This window comes from Arachis ipaensis, chromosome B3 (assembly GCF_059453495.1).
Source record: "Arachis ipaensis isolate K30076 ecotype BB chromosome B3, ASM5945349v1, whole genome shotgun sequence".
Taxonomy (NCBI): domain Eukaryota; kingdom Viridiplantae; phylum Streptophyta; class Magnoliopsida; order Fabales; family Fabaceae; genus Arachis; species Arachis ipaensis.
This window is the reverse complement of record NC_142438.1, coordinates 3,385,416-3,403,001: the sequence shown is the minus strand read 5'-3', so window position 1 is coordinate 3,403,001 and position 17,586 is coordinate 3,385,416. Positions and strand designations below refer to the sequence as shown.

Here is a 17,586-nt window from a genome sequence, read left to right as displayed (position 1 = left end):
ACACAATTATACAAGTTAGCTAAACCCTATTAATAATGTGAATTAAGCAACTCTAGAATGATACGCGCTGCTCCATTGGCGTGCTGTCACTTTCTTTCTTGTCCTTCATCCCCATAATGTTCCCTTACATTTCGTGTCGGTAGTTTTGTCTGTCACTAAATTTGATTTTTTTACTAATAATGACAATGAAAATGATTTATTCATTAAATATAAAATTAAATATGAGCTTATAAAATGCTCACATGGATGATGGATCTACTAAATAAAAAAACACTTTTATTCTTTTAATTTAACTAGCTAGTGTTTTATAACAATTAAACAAACATCAACAAAAGTAATTACAACTAATGAATTTAACTACCATAACTATTTTACTACTCCCCCGTGAAGCTTGGAAAAATAAATGAGGAGTAGGTATGCGATGGCTTTCCTATGGTGGCTGATGACGAAATTTCTAATTAATTTTAAAAAGTATCTTTATAAATATTTTAAAAAATTTTATATTTTTTTAAATAAAAATAATATTTTTAATTTACCATGAGATAATTATTTTTTAAAAGATACAAGTAATTTTTTCAACAAAGTTTATCAAACTTATGCTAAGGCAATAATCTCAGCATGGATTCTTTTGACTTTCAAAGTGTTATCACATATTAATGTTCTTTTTATTCTCGTAGTATAGTAAATAAAGTTATTTGTAGAAAAACAAGACTGTGAAATAAGGTAATTAATGAAGTATTATTTTATGGCAACAACTAATAAATAACGAATTTGAATAAACAATTATCCAAAACTAATAAGAGACTAAAAATAGTAAAAGAATTCTCAAGAGAAAAAAATTGAACTTTATTTAAGAGTCTGCCTCTAGTCAATAGGTCGCTGTATGCACAAGGTGATTTAACAGTCTGCCGCTAATTATTGGGTTGCTGCATGTACAAGGTGAGATTCGAATCCCCATGCCAGCACTTACTTAAGTGGACAAGTGAGCTGACCACTCGACCAACTCAAATTTACAATAACTTAAAGTTGATAAACCATGACGAGAGGTGAGAACACCGCAGCTGGTAATTCTATTTATTTCCCTTGTAATCATTTGCAATAACTTGAAGTTGATAAATCATGATGGGAAGTGAAAGCACTACAATTGATAGTTTAATTTATTACCCTTCTAATGGATACTGGATAAGGACATAAAATCGCAGCAGAAGTTTGCAGGTACTAGAATAGTATGATTGTGCATGTCGTTCTGTTCTGCAATCGTTTGGAACGGGTTTAAATCTAAACAAACAGTTCTTTAGATGTTTTAATTATAATGTTAGTTATGAAATTATTTTAATTAATGTTACATGTACACTAAAATCAGTCACTAAAGTCAGCTACTAATATAAAATACATATTAAAATATAAATACACGTTGAAAATAAATTAAACTACATATGTATTGATACACAAATATATTAGTGACTGATTTTAATATACAAATAGCATTTTTGAATTATTTTTATGTTCGCTTTCTTTGTTCTTCTCTGTTTTGCTATATTAATTTGCTGCCGAAGTCCTAATACATACAAGCTGTGCCATTTTTTCAAATATCTAAAGTTGCTATGGTAACTCATAAACCTAAGATATATATATAGTTTCAGGAGTGGAATTAGGTTGAATTTTAAAAAGAGGCCAAAAATTATTTTGCAATAGAAAAAAAATATAATAAAATTTTAAAGGAGTTAAACTAAAATTTGTATACAATTTATAAAAAAAATTAAAATTTAAAAGGCCATTATTCTTCTTTAATTACATGAGGTTTCGACTTGTGTAATTTTGTTCTATCTTTTTAGGAGTTAAAATTAAAATTTACTCTAATATTTGTAAAGCATATGTTGTTACCTAAGTAGTTTGTTTGCTGATTTCAATTTTAATTTGGCGTACTTAGATGAAATCTTATCTTATACATGACTTAAATCTGGGGATGGTTTTATTCAAACAAGTAGAGCAAAATGTAATGTAGCCATGTTTTGTTCCATGTTTTACCTTTCTTTTGTGCCACCCGTAGGTAAATATAATAACTTCAATATATACTATCTTGTCTTTTCTTTAAATAATTTCTCATAAGAATATATATGATTTGGCAGAGTAAATAAGAATAAAAAGAATAATAGTAGATGGAAAGGTCATGCAAAAGATCTTTCTTTAAAAAATATTAATGAAAACAAAAGGGTTAGACTATTTTTAGAAGAAAAATACAATAGAGATCACTAATAATATGAGTGAATTATTAGGATTATAAAGGATAAAATGTTAAATTGAATTATAAAATCAATTTTGTCACGTCATTTAATTGTTGTAGTATTTAATGTGGTAGGTTAGATTGTGTTTGGTTGAAGGATAAATGAGACATTGACGTAGATATATAAACACAAATTATTAGTATATATGTATTATATTTGGTAAAATATTGAATAATACAAAATTTTAAAAAAAATTGTATTGTTCTTCATAATAATTTTTTTTTTTAAACAACAAAAGAAGATGAATTTAGATTTGAAAAGAAAAAGGAGAATGAAAAAAGAAAACACAGGATGAGAAAGAAAAGAGGAGAGAAGAGCATGAAGGAAAAACCGGAGGGAAGGAGCAAGAAAGCACAGCGCCAATGGTGAGAGGGAAGAAGGGAGGGAGCAAGAAAAGGCAATGCTGATGGTGAGAGGGAAGGAGATAGAGAATGAAAAAAAAAAAAGGATAAAAAAAAAAAGATAAAATTGTAAAAATGATATATATCTCAATTTTATAGTTTGTGTCTAAATTTATTAGGTTCCGTTTGTTTGATATCCGTATCTTATCAAGACATAGACATGGTGAGATATATCTATTGTTTGATTTGTGAGACACAAAATTAAGAAGAACACGTTTACACACAAATATACACAAAATACATGTATTTCATGTCTCAGTAAAATGGTGAGACACAAGATGCAATAGCATACAAGATGCAATAGCATTTTAAGTTTTCAACCCTTATCAAGATAATTTTATATCCATTATTACACTTTGAGAAGCAATGAGAAATTATTAACTTTGTAACTAATTCACTTTCATGGTACCAAGAACTCATCATATGCTCTGTGGAAAGTAACAAAAAAATATTGATATGAATTTAGAGAAAGAGAGTGGCACCTCCGAAATATTTCGACGGTAATGAATAAAACCAAATATCAACATACGACACTTTCTATCAATGAGCAATGCTCTGTGAATATCGCTGACTAAATGGGCCTGCAAACACACACCCAACAATTAAGAGGATGAAGAGGAAGAAGAAGAAGAAAAAGAAGGAGAACGAGAATGAGGAGGAGAACCACACAGAGATGCGTCCAGAGAAGATCCACCCAACGACGAAGAAGGAGGAGACCAAAAAAGAGATTTTTGGGGAAAGGGGTGAGGGGGAGAAACCCTCCCAATTTGGGTTCCTGAAGTAGGCTTTTTTTGTAATTATTTAATTTTTAATTTAAATTATAAGAAGAAAGTAGTCTTTTATTAATTATGTAGTGTCTTGTTCTTTAATAACAAACACAATATTAGACACTATCTTAATGTCATGTCTATTATATCCAAACATTATACACAAATACAAATATTTTGGATTTGGATCCTCTAAAGTTTGAATTTTACTTTAGAGAGTAAAGTGTGATCTCTCACCATTAATTTCATAGATGGGACCAATAATAAATATGAAAGATCCTCTAAAGTTTGAATTTCACTTTAGAGAGTAAAGTGTGATCTCTCACCATTGATTTCATAGATGGGACCAATAATAAATATGAAAGAGAAACTATTCAAGGGTATAAGATCACACTTTACTCTCTAAAGTGAAATTCAAACTTTAGAGGATCCAAATCCAAATATTTTATGTTTATGTCTCAAGTGTCTATGTCTTAATGTCTATATCTTAATATATACACAAACCAAACACAACCTTAGAGATACACTAAATACATGTTATCTATGTCAATACGTGTACTATCGTGTCTTTTTTTTTTTTTTTACCAAAGATATGAGACTCGAACCCGCAACCTCTTAATTGAGTACGGGGAGATTATGCCATTTGAGCTATTACTCATTGGCTACTATCGTGTCTTTTAAAAAACAAGAGAAATGCTATTTGTACACTAAAATTAGTCATTAAAATCAGTCACTAATGTATTTGTGTATAAATATATGTATAATTTAATTTATTTTTAATATGTATTTATATTCCAATATGCATTTTACTAATTTTAGTGTACATGTAGCATAACCCAAAAAATAATTATCAAACAATGAACGTGTGTCACCGTATTTATGTTCTTAGTGGGCACCATGTCTCAATTGCATATAAATTTTTGTTTTCTATTTGTTGATTTTTTTAAATTTTTTTTGGGTGACTTTCTATTTGTTGATTTAGTGTGTAAAGAGATCCAGGGATTAATATAATTGTATATACAAAATAAAATTTGAACTCTTAATATTTATTTAAACAAATTAATGAATTAATCAATAAATTAATTCAAATTATTAATTTTTTTATTTTTTAGATATTTAATTTAATACTATATATATATTATGTATAATTATATTATTTATACAAAAAAATCAATCTAAAAAAAATATACTAAAATATAAAATATATTTTTAAAATAAATTAAATAATATATATTTACATAAAATATATAATATATAATAACTAATTTAACAACTGAGTGTGTTGTCAGAAAAATTTAAATTTTTTAAATTTTAAATTTTATTTTAAAGGATAAAATATGATTTATTATTATTTATTTTATAGATTGGACAAAAAAAATATAAGAAAAAAATATTTAATAAAAAAGTTTTAGTTTATGTAAAAATCTAAAATTCAGAGGAAAAGTTCTTGTCAAAATCTTTGATTATGTATTGCATGTATGGAACCATGGATGGAATCCGTGATGAAGATTGAGTTTGTGGTGGAAGAAGTAGGGAGTAAAGTAGACGGTGGTGCACCAGAGTGCCCCCCCTCTCTTCATCTCTTGTCCCTTCCATTACCGTAGCTTACCCAAACCCATTACTACCACCTACTTTACTACCATTATTTCTCTCTCTCTCTCTCTCTCTACATCACACCCTCGCATCTCTTCGATCTCACTTTCAAATTAGGGTTTACGCCTTCTTCCCTTCCCATTCTATGCTCTCTACCTAGATTCACGGATCCCTCTTCTTCTGCGCTTTCTCTCTCCCCTCAATGTTCTGGAAGCTCGCTACTATCTCTGCCTCCTCTCCTGTTAGTTTTCCTTTCTTCTCTCTCTTTTTCACTATTTTTTTTTAATATTTTACTTCAATAGCTGAATTGTGCTGCATTTGAGCTTGTTTTCTCGTGCTTAAACTCTGCTTAGTTTGTTAATTTGATAGCTTGTTTCTTCGTGTTGATATTAGTGTAATGATTTTTCATTGAGGTTTGTCAATTGTAATTGTAATTGTAGTGTAATTGCTAATTATACCATAGCTCATGTAGAACAGTAGAACTGTAGAAGTGCCCTGCTCTGTTAGGAAAGAGGGCCTTGCTTACAAGCAATTCACGCTCCCTCGCTAATTTTTCAGTTAGTATTTTATGTAATTATTGATTGCTGCTTTTTTTTTTTTTTAAAGTTTTTAGATTAATTTTGATGTTATGTCAGTGTAAAAATGTTTTTATACTGCTGGGTGATTAGTCCAACACTTCTTTGCTGATAAAATAAAATATGGTTGGATGTCTCTATAAAATTCTTACATGTATAACGCATCAAATTTAAATCACTTTCTTTTTACTATACTTCTTAGTGGGCCCTGCCCTTTTTCCGGGCGTAAAATGGAAGTGATTTCGGCGTTACATACCGGGAAATGGGAAGCCTTGTAGCTTTACTTTAAGTAAAGACATTCAAATTGTTGCAAATTTCTGTAAAAGGAAAGACAAAAGTAATCACAGAAATAAATATTTGGATTTTTCCGGTTTATATGTTCTATGGACTGTTGTTCGATGGAAGTTTGCAGCAACCGGCTTTAGTTTTCTCGATTATCTCCTTTCTTTACATTCTCCATAATGACACAACTTTACAGTCAAGTCTTTGTAACTTAATGCCTTGCAATTAATATAGAACACTTTGACACCGTTTTGATTTACGATCAAATTCTCGAAAGTTTTGCTTACTCAATTCTCTTGTTTTCTATCACTGGTGCCTGACAGGTGGAGGCAATACTAGACAAGGAGAATTTTACTTTGGAAGAGCTTCTGGATGAAGAAGAAATAATCCAAGAATGCAAGGCCTTAAACAGTCGTCTTATAAACTTGTACATTCCTGACTCCGAAGTCTGGTCAACTCGAATTAGTGGAGTTTTTACTGCCATAAGATTTATTTTTGGCTCATGTTTATCTTGGCTTTCAATAGAGTCCAAAAGTTTATATCAGTGTTAATAGGAAGCTTGTATAGTTAATTACATGAAGTGCAGGCTGAATATGCAATTGATCTAACAAACGTAATAAATAACTATTTTCTTATGTGTGCGTGTTTATTTATCTATTTCAGTCTGAGAGATAGAGCTCAGGTTGAGCAATTGCTTCGCTACATTACTGAAGAACCACCAGAGGATGCTGAAAACAAACGGGTTTTCAAGTATGCAGCTATATGAGTAAATTTGTTTCAAAATAACTCTTTTAGCAATTTAACTTTCTTGTTTCCCCCATGTTAGCATCTGACAATTGGTTTCTAATTTAGGTTTCCATTCATTGCCTGTGAGATCTTTACATGTGAAATTGATGTCATTTTGAAGACCTTGGTGGATGAAGAAGAGGTTATATTGCAGTTCATAATGCAATTTGATTCTTTCTTAGAAATTGCATTGTAATGCTTTGCTTGTATATATTTCCACTTATCATTCCCGATATTGCAGCTCATGGACTTATTATTCTCCTTTTTGGAACCTGATCGTCCTCATAGTACTTTACTGGCTGGGTACTTTAGTAAGGTATATGTTTGACAATGTTGAAACTGTTGTTTGTACGACATTTTAACATTAACTGTATGGTTGTATACAAACAACTTGCTCAATGCTAATTCCCACGCCATTCTACAGGTTGTTGTTTGCCTAATGACTAGGAAGACAGTGCCTCTTATGAATTATGTTCAAGTAAGTAAACTGATTGACTTTTGTAGTAGACCTTGCTAGTTTAATTTTTTGATAATATTCAACTTTTTTAGGAGACCACAAATCATTAGTGGGAATAAAAGTCCTTTTTCTTGTTATTTTGTATTAGCACCTTTTCTGAAGCAACTTTTGGACTGTACACACCGCATAAGCTGTGTGGTATGTGGTCTCCTTATGAAATAATCTTCTCATGCATCAACATAATCTTTGCAGGCTCATCAGCATGTTTTTCGCCAACTGGTTGATTTGATAGGAATTACATCCATTATGGAGGTGAACTTCTACCTAGTAGTTATAATGAAGTGAGATCATGCAAATTTGTTAGAATGAATTCTGAGATAAGTTCTTTGCACAGGTTTTGGTTCGATTAGTAGGTTCTGATGACCATGCATATCCCAATTTCATAAATGTGGTGCAATGGTTGGCTGAAAGCAACCTGCTGGAGATGATTGTTGATAAATTAAGTCCATCTGTAAGAGAAGCATCTATATTATGTTTATAGTCCTTAAAAGCGGGATTTTTGACCAGCGATATGTTCTGTATTCACCTATCTCTGCCAAACATTGTAATTTCCCCCTTGTTCCATAGGAGGGTATTTAATTCATATTTTGGTCTTAAACTTACCCAAGCCCTTCTGCTCTGCCCATTTTAATTGATTCCAGGCTTTCTCCTTGATCTTGAAGCCACACTCATGAATTGAATTTAGGCTTCTTAGGTTGAGCCTTGAGTGCTGGGCACTGGCTAGGTGAAGGAATTTGTCTACTCAGCAACACAATTTTGTTAGTGATGCTTTTACTACTAATGCTTGGTCGTAGTGTTTTGTATTTTCCACATAGACTTACATAAATAGATCTTCGGGCTAGAAGCAGAACAAAGACTGGAAGAAAATGAACCCTTCTTGGAAACTGATATATCCCGTTTAATTTTAATTAGGTGTTCAAATTATATAGGCTCTTACTTTGTTGTCTTTGGTTTTACATTATCTTACAACTTTTTTCTTTTCTTGGAACCAGAGTCCTCCTGAAGTTCATGCCAATGTAGCTGAAACATTATGTACAATAACTAGAATTGCATCTTCTACTTTAGCAGTCAAACTTTCAAGTCCAAGGTTTGAATTGCAAGTTTTTACCTTTTCTTTAAATATATAACAAAAAATTCATTTAACTTTTTTAATACTGTGCAGTTTTGTCACAAAAATTTTGGATTATGCATTGGAAGATTCACAATCAAAGTCCAGCCTTATCTACTCACTCTCAGTGTGTATTTCTTTGTTGGATCCCAAAAGATCAGTTGTGTCATTTCCACTATTTCATTCGTTCAGAAGTCAAAACATGTATGAGCCGCCAATTCCTATAAACCCGGATACTATTGGCGCTATGCTCCCTAAACTTGGTAAGCATTGTCAATTTGACATGGGGACAAGCATTTTATATGTTTGATATTAGAGTTTTCCATTTAAAGAATATATATTTAAATTTGCAGGATATTACATCATCATTGCTATAATTAGGGTTTGATAGGTGCTAACTTGAGGCCTCTAATTTTAAATCACTGGAGAGCTGTATTCTTTTACCACTTAGAAGTAACTGGATTAATTGTTTTTTGCCTGTTGAAATTGAATCAATAATTATACTAGAAGAAAGGTTTTGGAAAATTGCCAATGAAATGGACTTCATCAATAATTTAACTTCTATTTTTATTCATAAATGAGTTTTACCCTTCTTTCCCCTGTTTGATAAACATTTGTTTGAGCAGCCTCGTGACATCATTAATATGTATCTTTTTGACAGGTGACTTGCTTGTGATTTTGAATGTGTCATCTGATCAGAAGGTATTGCCTACAACATATGGTGAATTGAGACCTCCACTTGGGAAGCATCGATTAAAGGTTAGTTGTTGATGTATGGGTGTCACCATCTCCTTCAAATAGTTTTAGTGTGTTTATCAATTGAGGCCGAATTTTTGTATACTGTGCACTTGGAAATGGGTGGAAATGTGTTAGGCTAGTCCAAGTTTTAGCTTAAACAAGATTGACCAGCATTTCAGATATGCAGCCCAAGCTTGGGCCTATTACCTGACATAGACTATTTTGTAAAGTGTTGTTTTCCAACTAAAGAAGTCTAGCTTTGCTCAAAAGCTTAATTTTAGTGCTTAGTTGATAATAATGCTTCTAAATGATTTAAATAATTATGACAACAACAACAAGGCTGGGTTAGGCTAGGCCAAAAGCCGAATGGGCTTACGTGGCATATGTCAACCTCTACATGAAAAATGCTTATATTAATGGTTTTCCAAATGTTGCCTTCAAATATGTTTTATTGTCTGACCAAGCTTTATTATTTTTTTTTGGGCCAGATTGTGGAGTTTATTGCTGTACTTCTGAAAACTGGAAATGATGTGGCAGAAAAAGAGCTGGTCAAATCAGGAACCATTCAACGAGTTATTAATCTTTTCTTTGAGTAAGAAACTCCTTTTCAATTTGGAAGAATTAGTTGTCTTAAGAAACCTTGATCTATTCTGTTTAAATATTCTTATATCTTTTGTGATGCATTTTCTATGAATACAGGTACCCATACAATAATGCATTACACCATCAAGTAGAAAGTACCATATTATCATGTTTGGAGAGCAAAACTGATGCTATTACTGATCATCTTCTTCGAGAGTGTGATTTAATTGGAAGGTTTCTACAAGCAGACAAACAACGTATTCTGTCTGCTGAAAGCAATCTGGTACATGGATGCTTCAACTCATAGATAAGATAACATGTAACTTTTCAGATGTTTTAATTATTGAGTCACATTACTTTAGAACCTTTTTCTAAGTAAGAATTCAGTTATCTTGATTTTCTTTGTGTACTATCGAATTAAAAGGAATAGAAAGATGCACATGGGCTCAAGTGATATCTCCTATATACGGAAAATTATACATCTTAATAATTTTGATTAGTCTATACGAATGCCTTTCAACTAAACCATGTGTGATCTTTCAGCCAACAGTACCTGCCGCAGGAAAACGAGCACCACGGGCAGGAAATATTGGACATATTACTAGAATTGTCAATAAGCTTGTTCACTTGGCACATAACCGAGGCCAACTGCTGACATTTCTTCAGGTTAGTTGCTAGTAACTTGCTTCCATATACAAGGTTCTTGGTTTTTCTACTTGTATACATGTTTCAACGATCTGTGATACTGCCCTGAATGCATGCCCTTGAAAAAATTTCTTAAAAACTCAACATTGAAGTTTTGGTGTCTCATTAACAGTCTTTCATGGAAATAGAAAATTTAATTTGGCATGGAGGATACAAGTCTTTGATGTGCCTTACTTTACAATTGTTATTGATTTTGCATAGAAAATGTGTTTTGACTAATTGGTATACTCTGTTTCTTTATATTACATATGATATTAAATATAATAATAGTAGGTTCCTAAATCCAACCTATGTGAAACAAGAACCAATAGCCGAGGTATCTGTAACGTACACTTGATTTAAATGTGCTTAATTCTAACAAAAGTTACTTGAGCTACAATTACATCAACTTAAGTAGACTTAAGACTCCAGTGCAAGGTCCTTTCTTTAAATACTGCTGATGTTTTGTTTGTGCTCCTCTTTGTGACGTGAAATTTCTTCTCCTAGGACTTCCTTATCTGATTTTCCCGTGTTCAAAACCATGGGGTTGAACTTAATAAAATTAATGTTGGATGGACTTTATTAATACCAGTTTCATTTGTTTAACATCTGCAGCAAAACAGTGAGTGGAATGAGTGGCAAACTACAGCTCTTCAGGAGCGTAACATGGTTGAGAATGTTCACCGTTGGGCTTGTGGGTAAGCTCTGATCTCAAGAATCAGCCCTAAATGTGTAGTGAAAGTGTTGTTGGGAGGATGAAGATGCTCTTGTTTATAAGATGCTCATAGTTTGGGTGCTAATTCTGGTTGTAGTAACATAAGGCGCTGGCCATGTATTTTAATGGGCAGTCCTTTAACACAGCCAGAGATTACCTCCAGCTGTAGGGATTATGTGTATGATAGTAAAATATTGGAGTGGAATCTGAGTCCCTTGACATTTTGATTGAGCTTCTTTTTTTTTTACGTGCAGACGACCAACTGCATTGCAAGATAAGATGAGGGATAGTGATGATGATGACCTTCATGACAGAGACTATGACGTTGCAGCTCTAGCAAATAATTTGAGCGAGACTTTAAGATACAAAATATATGGAAATGATGATAATGAAGAGGTTTGTACATACTGGCCACCACTTGTTCTCTCCCTGCTTATAGTTTTTTGTTTTTGCCAGGTTTGTCTTTTGTGTAGTTACTGCAGCCTAAATGCTGGACTCACTTTGATGATCTTGGTTGCAGGAACGAGGAAATCTTGATCGGGATGATGAGGTAATAGTTCTATTTATAATAGTAACTGAAGTTATTTTATTTGGTTTTCAGGGGATTTGAGAACCACTTTTTGCTATTTATTCTGATCTCATTTGGAATCTGGGCAACACACCTGTGCTCAATCTGGCCCTTCCATTTATAGAGTTGTGAAACAAAAGTTGATGTGTGGTGCCTCTAATTTTTAGTTTTACTTTTTGAGCATTAGTCACCTGACGTCTCTGGTGCCTGTTATCACTGACTGTTACTTTGTGGTATACATCAAGCAAAACATATAGCAATCTTTTAGTCCTTGTTAACAATTAGATAATAAAGTTCTCTTGTATCAAATGCAGGATGTTTACTTTGATGATGATTCTGCTGAAGTAGTCATATCATCCCTTAGACTAGGTGATGATCAAGGGAGGTGAGAATTTTCTGTCAACTAGCTACCTCGAGGAACCTGATTCTGTGGATTTTTCAAGCAGTGTGTTTTTATTTCCATTCAAATTAATGTTCATACAGTCATACATATGCTGATCTCAACCTTCGCAATGAATAACAGACCTGTTATGCTCCCCATACATATATACATTCATATATGTGTGTGTTGTTTTGCATAATTATGTATTGTCCTGTTACTATGGCCGGCATACATATTTATAGGTTGTCCAGTATGCTTCATCTTTCATTTTCCAAGTGGTATGCATTCTTCATGTCTATCTATCTTCTGTGCATTGTACTGGATTTACATGGTTGGATTAACTTCTTTATGCTTTTATATCGGTATTGTGCCTTGATTTGTGGTTACCAGCTCTTGAAACAAAGAAAAAGTTGGTTAGGATACCTTTCCTCATGATTGATGCATTACTACTAAAATTGCCAGCCGACCTAGGATGTCAGGTGTTTTTCTTTCATTATTCTTCTAAATGTTAGAATCATGATAGAGTCATATCATGTCAAAGAGTATCAAATATGATCTCTTAAGAGTAGCATTTATATTTATCCTTATTACTATTAGGGTTTTACTATTGTTATAAATAGATGATAGTATTCCTCTCATGACATCACATAAGAGTAATATATTCTCTCTCATTTGCCAGGTTACTATTTGATCTATTATTTTCCTGGTTAATCATGGATTTTAACAAGGTATTTGAGTAAACATTCTTTTTTTTTTTTTTCTTTTAATGCAGTAATCTGTTTACAAACTCAAACTGGTTTGCTTTCCAAGATGATCAAATTGGCAATGCACCTGGGGCCACATCATCCTCGGAGATGATGGATAAGGTAAAACTGAATGAAGCTGCTAATGGTGGTAGCAACAGTAGTGACGATGAGGTAGTTGTTGGAGTAGATGAATTGACAGACAGCAAAAATACTAGTATTGCAGCCAACTCAAGGACAAACTTCTTTAGTGGTTTAGCTGGTAGCAATGCCATGAATGGGGATGTTTTAGACTTCGAAAGTGTGAAAGCAAGCGGTTCAAACGATATGGAATTCTTCAGGTTTGATGCACCTGAGAATGAAGACTTATTTGGAGACAGGCCTTTACCTGATTGGGTGGGATGGGGAGAACCTGCCTCAAGCACAAACCCCTTTGTGGATCATGACGAGTCGGATGGTTCTACTAAGCCTCAAGTAGGCAGCCCTAATGCAAGTTCTCCTACAAAAGGCGAATCAAGCCCATCAAATGGATCACCATCAAGTAGAGATTCTGGGGAGGGGGGTAGTCCAAAACCAGTCGTGGTACCCTCTCTATTTGAAGAGGATGTTGAATTTGTAGGTGTAGAATTAGAAGGTACTGAAAAGGCAATGGAACAGGCTCTTAAAGAAGGGATAGTTGGGGAAGCAGGACCTTTGAAAAGGAAGATAGTCCCAAAAGTGCCAGAGAAGGAAAGTTCTGAAGAAGGCAATCCTGGTATGAAGGAATTCAATGATGCAAATTACTGGAGGGTTGACCAAGAAGTTGCTGTTCTTGAGTGATGCACATTGCACTTTGTGTATCTTGCTTTCCATTGTTTGTATGAAAAAGAATTGGACCAACAGAATCGGATGCAGCCCCATTCTCAGTTCTCAAAGGCCCAAGTCACAAATTGATGTACAGTATATTTTTGTTTCACTTGTTGTCTATGTTGTTTTTGCTTATCGGATATTTTAAGCTTGTTTATTATTTACAGTTTTGCTTCTAAAGGAATTCGTGCATTAATTGAATATTTATTCTTGCCATAAACTTTGCTTCTCTTCGAAGTTGAAGTTAATTTGCCTTAGTTACTTGTGTTGCTGTAACCAAGCGTGATGGATAGGGTGCTTACTCCTAGTACCATAAGTATATATATATATATATATATATATATAAACAAGGATTGGGAGAAGTTTGATGTAAAACTATTGCACAGTTTTTTTCTAAAATGTTGTCTCATGTATTTGGTCTATTATTTATGCAAGTTGAACCAACTTTGTTTTTTGTCAGTACTAATTGTCAACATACTATAATACTATTGGAGATTTTAATACCGGTAGAAAATTTTTCTTTGAAGTTTTTATCAATTGTAATTTTCCAATTAATTCCACACCCCGACTGAAAGCTATTTCCAATAATTCAGCAATTCCAGGAGAAACAACACACTTCATTTTCTTTAAACTTGAAAATTAAGTTGCGTTACCATATGTCAATGGTGCTAATGGCAACACCTTTGACTAAGAAAACTTCAATAATTTTTTTTAACTGTTTGATTAAACAGGCAATGGGTGAGTGATAATTATGGTGTCTGGATTATGATATCATTCCGCACTCAGATTCTTCACGTCACTTCACTTGGAAGATAATAAATTAATAATTATGCCAAGATTGCCATAATGTTCCACTATAATTGCTCTATAGTATAGAGGTAAAAAAAAAACTAGAAATCACCTCATTTATCCCCATTTGGTAACTTCTTGAATAGTTTTTCACATTTAAGTAGTAGATCATAATTTCTTACTTTTTAATTTTGCTACACCTTAGAGTAGTGGTTATAGTAGAAATAAAAGGACGTATAGTTATTTATCAAAATTATCCTTATTTTTGCTCTCTAAGTAAATATACATGTGGTGTAAAACAGTGACAACCATTGTTAAACTTAAGTAAATGTTTATAAGTGTGAAAATAGACTATATACTCGAACCTAATAAATCTAAGCTAAAAACTAGTTTATAAGTGATAGTAATATTTTAAACCTTATTATTATAAGCAAAAGCTTATTATTTTTTAACTATAATAATTTTATTAATTTGACTTTAAATATCAAATATTAAATAATATGAACAGTTATTTCATATCTATTTTGTAATTATATTACTTAAAAATAACATGTTTTCACATATTTCAGACATAATTGATTACCTTAATATTACTTTTCAATATCCAAATATACATTAATTGTCACATAATTGATTATTTTAAAAAATAATTATATAAAAAAGTTATTTAAATAAATGTAATTTTTGAACATTCCAAATACACTTTGAATCTCATTATTATTTCATTAATTTAATAATATTAATATTGAATTTATACAGCATGTGCAATAGCACTTTCCACGTAACAGGAGTAGATGCATATGCACAGCTATATGTATCCCAGAATTTATTAAATTCTGAATTTTGTTTCACTAATTATATGTATGGAATATTAGTAATAACAGAGAAAGTAAAAAGGTTATTAGTCCTTAATTAGGCAAGCACATTGGGGTGAAAAGCACAGTGGTTGGTGAGGGTAATGAAGTGGAATCTTAGCATATCTATGTCTGATCTCTTGTGAAGAAGCAACATCTTCTTTCATTCAATTATTACATCAGTCCCCACTCCTATAACCCTATATCACCTCACCACCACACCCAAACCAAATTTGCCAACTAATTATTAACATTGCTTCACCGTCAAAATCACATGTATATATATATATAATTTAATTTTGATATACTTTTAAAGAGTTTTAAATAATTGTTTAATTAAATCAACTTGGGTTAGTCGAGTGGTCAGCTCACTCGTCCACTTAAGCAAGTGTCGGGGGTTCGAATTTCGCCTTGTGCATGCAGCAATCCATTGGCCAGCGACAGACCCTTAAATGGAGCTCAGATCCGCGACGGATTAATCCTTAACCTGTCGGGTTGGGGGATACCGTGGGAAACCAAAAAAAAATAATAATAATAATTGTTTGATTAGATTTATGTGTTTAGATAATTTTTGAAGTAATAAATTTAAAAATTAATTATTTTTATTAGAGTTTAGCTAACATGTGTTCTAAAAGCACATTATACATTTATCATGAATAGAAAAATCTAAATGTTTTTATTTAATAAAATATAAAATAAATATATTAAAAACTTAAATTTTATATTTTTAACAAAAAAATTTAATTTATAAAATTAACATGTGTTTTTAGAACATAAAATAGATATTTTGTCGATATAACAATACATAATTAATTATTTGTATAAAACTCTTATATAATAATAGTATGAAAAAGGATGGGAAAGTAAAATTTTAGTTAACTAATATTAATTAATTTTTTATTTTAAATTCTAAACATTTTTATCTTTTAAAAAGACTTTAAAATTTAAGATTTATAATTTAATCCGGGCATTTAATTTTTCTAGTGCTTGAAGCCAATATGATTAATTAATAGTATCATATCTTTTGGTTGAACTTGACCTGAATGTTGAAAAATTGATTAAAAATTATTCAGCAAATCTCAAAATGGCATAAAAATGGATAAAATAAAAAATAAAAAATAAAAATAAGGGCGTTACCATCAAAACGGCGACAGAGTTGGAGAGGTGTTGCTGCTGCACGTGCATTTAGAACAGTCAAATTTAGATTTGTACTTCAACTCCTCCTTAATCAACCTTAAATTTTATAATGTTTTATGTTTGGATCCACAATATATATGAATCCATATAATTTTTACTTTTTAATTTTATTCATCATCTCATCCAATAACAAATTATTTTACTTTATCTTTTGAAAACTGAAACATATATAGAATATCCAAATTCTTATTAGCAATCGATAATATATTAGTATATTACTACTAATAAATATTTTAACCAAAAACTTGTAACAATTTCTCCTGAATAAATTAATGTTAATGTCTTTGGAAAGATGTACATATTGGTCTGGTCCAGTCCCACGTGTGGTGAGGACTTTTGTAATTATAATAAGAAGAGTGATAATGAGGTGGTTTTGGTTTTGGATAATTGGATGGGTTTAATTAATTTAGGTGCATTGAAAAGGAACCTGTCTATGCTTAGTGTATAACGCCTCTCACATCACATTCATATATATATATTTTTTTCCTTTTTATCAATATCTCTCAATTCCACATATCAAAGATTGATTTATAGATCAAAACTCTTTTAAAAATTTATTATTAACCAATAAATGATTGCATACACAAAATTAGATTCAAAATTTTTAATAGAAATGTTTAAATTTAAACCGATTTAAATTAAACCGCTTATTTAATCCAATCTAAACCGAAAACCGATTAAAACTACACTAATTCATATTTGATTGGATTCTACTTTTTGTAAATCGCTAGATCGGATCGGATTTCGGATCTACTTTTCATAACCGATCCAATCCAATCCAAATCACACAATGTGTTATAATATTATTATTTTATTATTATATTTACAATTATACTTATAACATGTTCAATTGTTTATACATTTTTATATTATTCATGTATTATTATTATTTAATAAATATTTTATGTTCAAAATATTATTTATTTATTTATTTTAACTAACCTATAATTTTATTTCTATTGTTATGTTATCGTTGGCTTTTTTAATATATTGTTGAGACTTGTTATGTCATTGTTGATTATTTAAAATTTGATGTTGAGACTTGTTATATATATTTAATTTTTTTAATTTATAAAACCGCAAATCCAATCCAATCCAAACCGTTTGAAATTGGATTGGATCGGATCGGATCGGATTTTTTTAAAAGTATCCAATCCAAACCGCACTGCAATTA

General features: G+C 31.4%; 1 protein-coding gene across 3 annotated transcripts; it reads left to right on the top strand.

Annotated features, from left to right (window-relative positions):
• The first annotated feature begins 4,897 nt into the window (after positions 1 to 4,897).
• Positions 4,898 to 13,792, top strand: LOC107629226 (uncharacterized). Of its 3 annotated transcripts, XM_016331952.2 has the most exons (19): positions 4,898 to 5,287; positions 6,227 to 6,330; positions 6,567 to 6,653; positions 6,756 to 6,831; positions 6,931 to 7,005; positions 7,114 to 7,167; positions 7,399 to 7,458; positions 7,541 to 7,657; positions 8,199 to 8,293; positions 8,369 to 8,577; positions 8,976 to 9,073; positions 9,541 to 9,644; positions 9,752 to 9,917; positions 10,178 to 10,300; positions 10,934 to 11,016; positions 11,288 to 11,429; positions 11,554 to 11,583; positions 11,916 to 11,986; positions 12,756 to 13,792. In XM_016331952.2, exons 1-19 carry the CDS (start codon positions 5,249 to 5,251, stop codon positions 13,543 to 13,545), a joined length of 2,523 nt encoding a protein of 840 aa, XP_016187438.1. In that variant the 5' UTR covers positions 4,898 to 5,248; the 3' UTR covers positions 13,546 to 13,792. The 3 variants fall into 3 exon arrangements, with proteins under 3 accessions (XP_016187438.1, XP_088365813.1, XP_088365812.1); XM_088509687.1 differs by lacking the exon at positions 11,554 to 11,583 and having other exon boundaries at positions 4,901 to 5,287; positions 11,288 to 11,433; positions 11,896 to 11,986; XM_088509686.1 differs by lacking the exon at positions 11,554 to 11,583 and having other exon boundaries at positions 4,901 to 5,287; positions 11,288 to 11,433; positions 11,887 to 11,986.
• Positions 13,793 to 17,586: the final 3,794 nt, after the last annotated feature.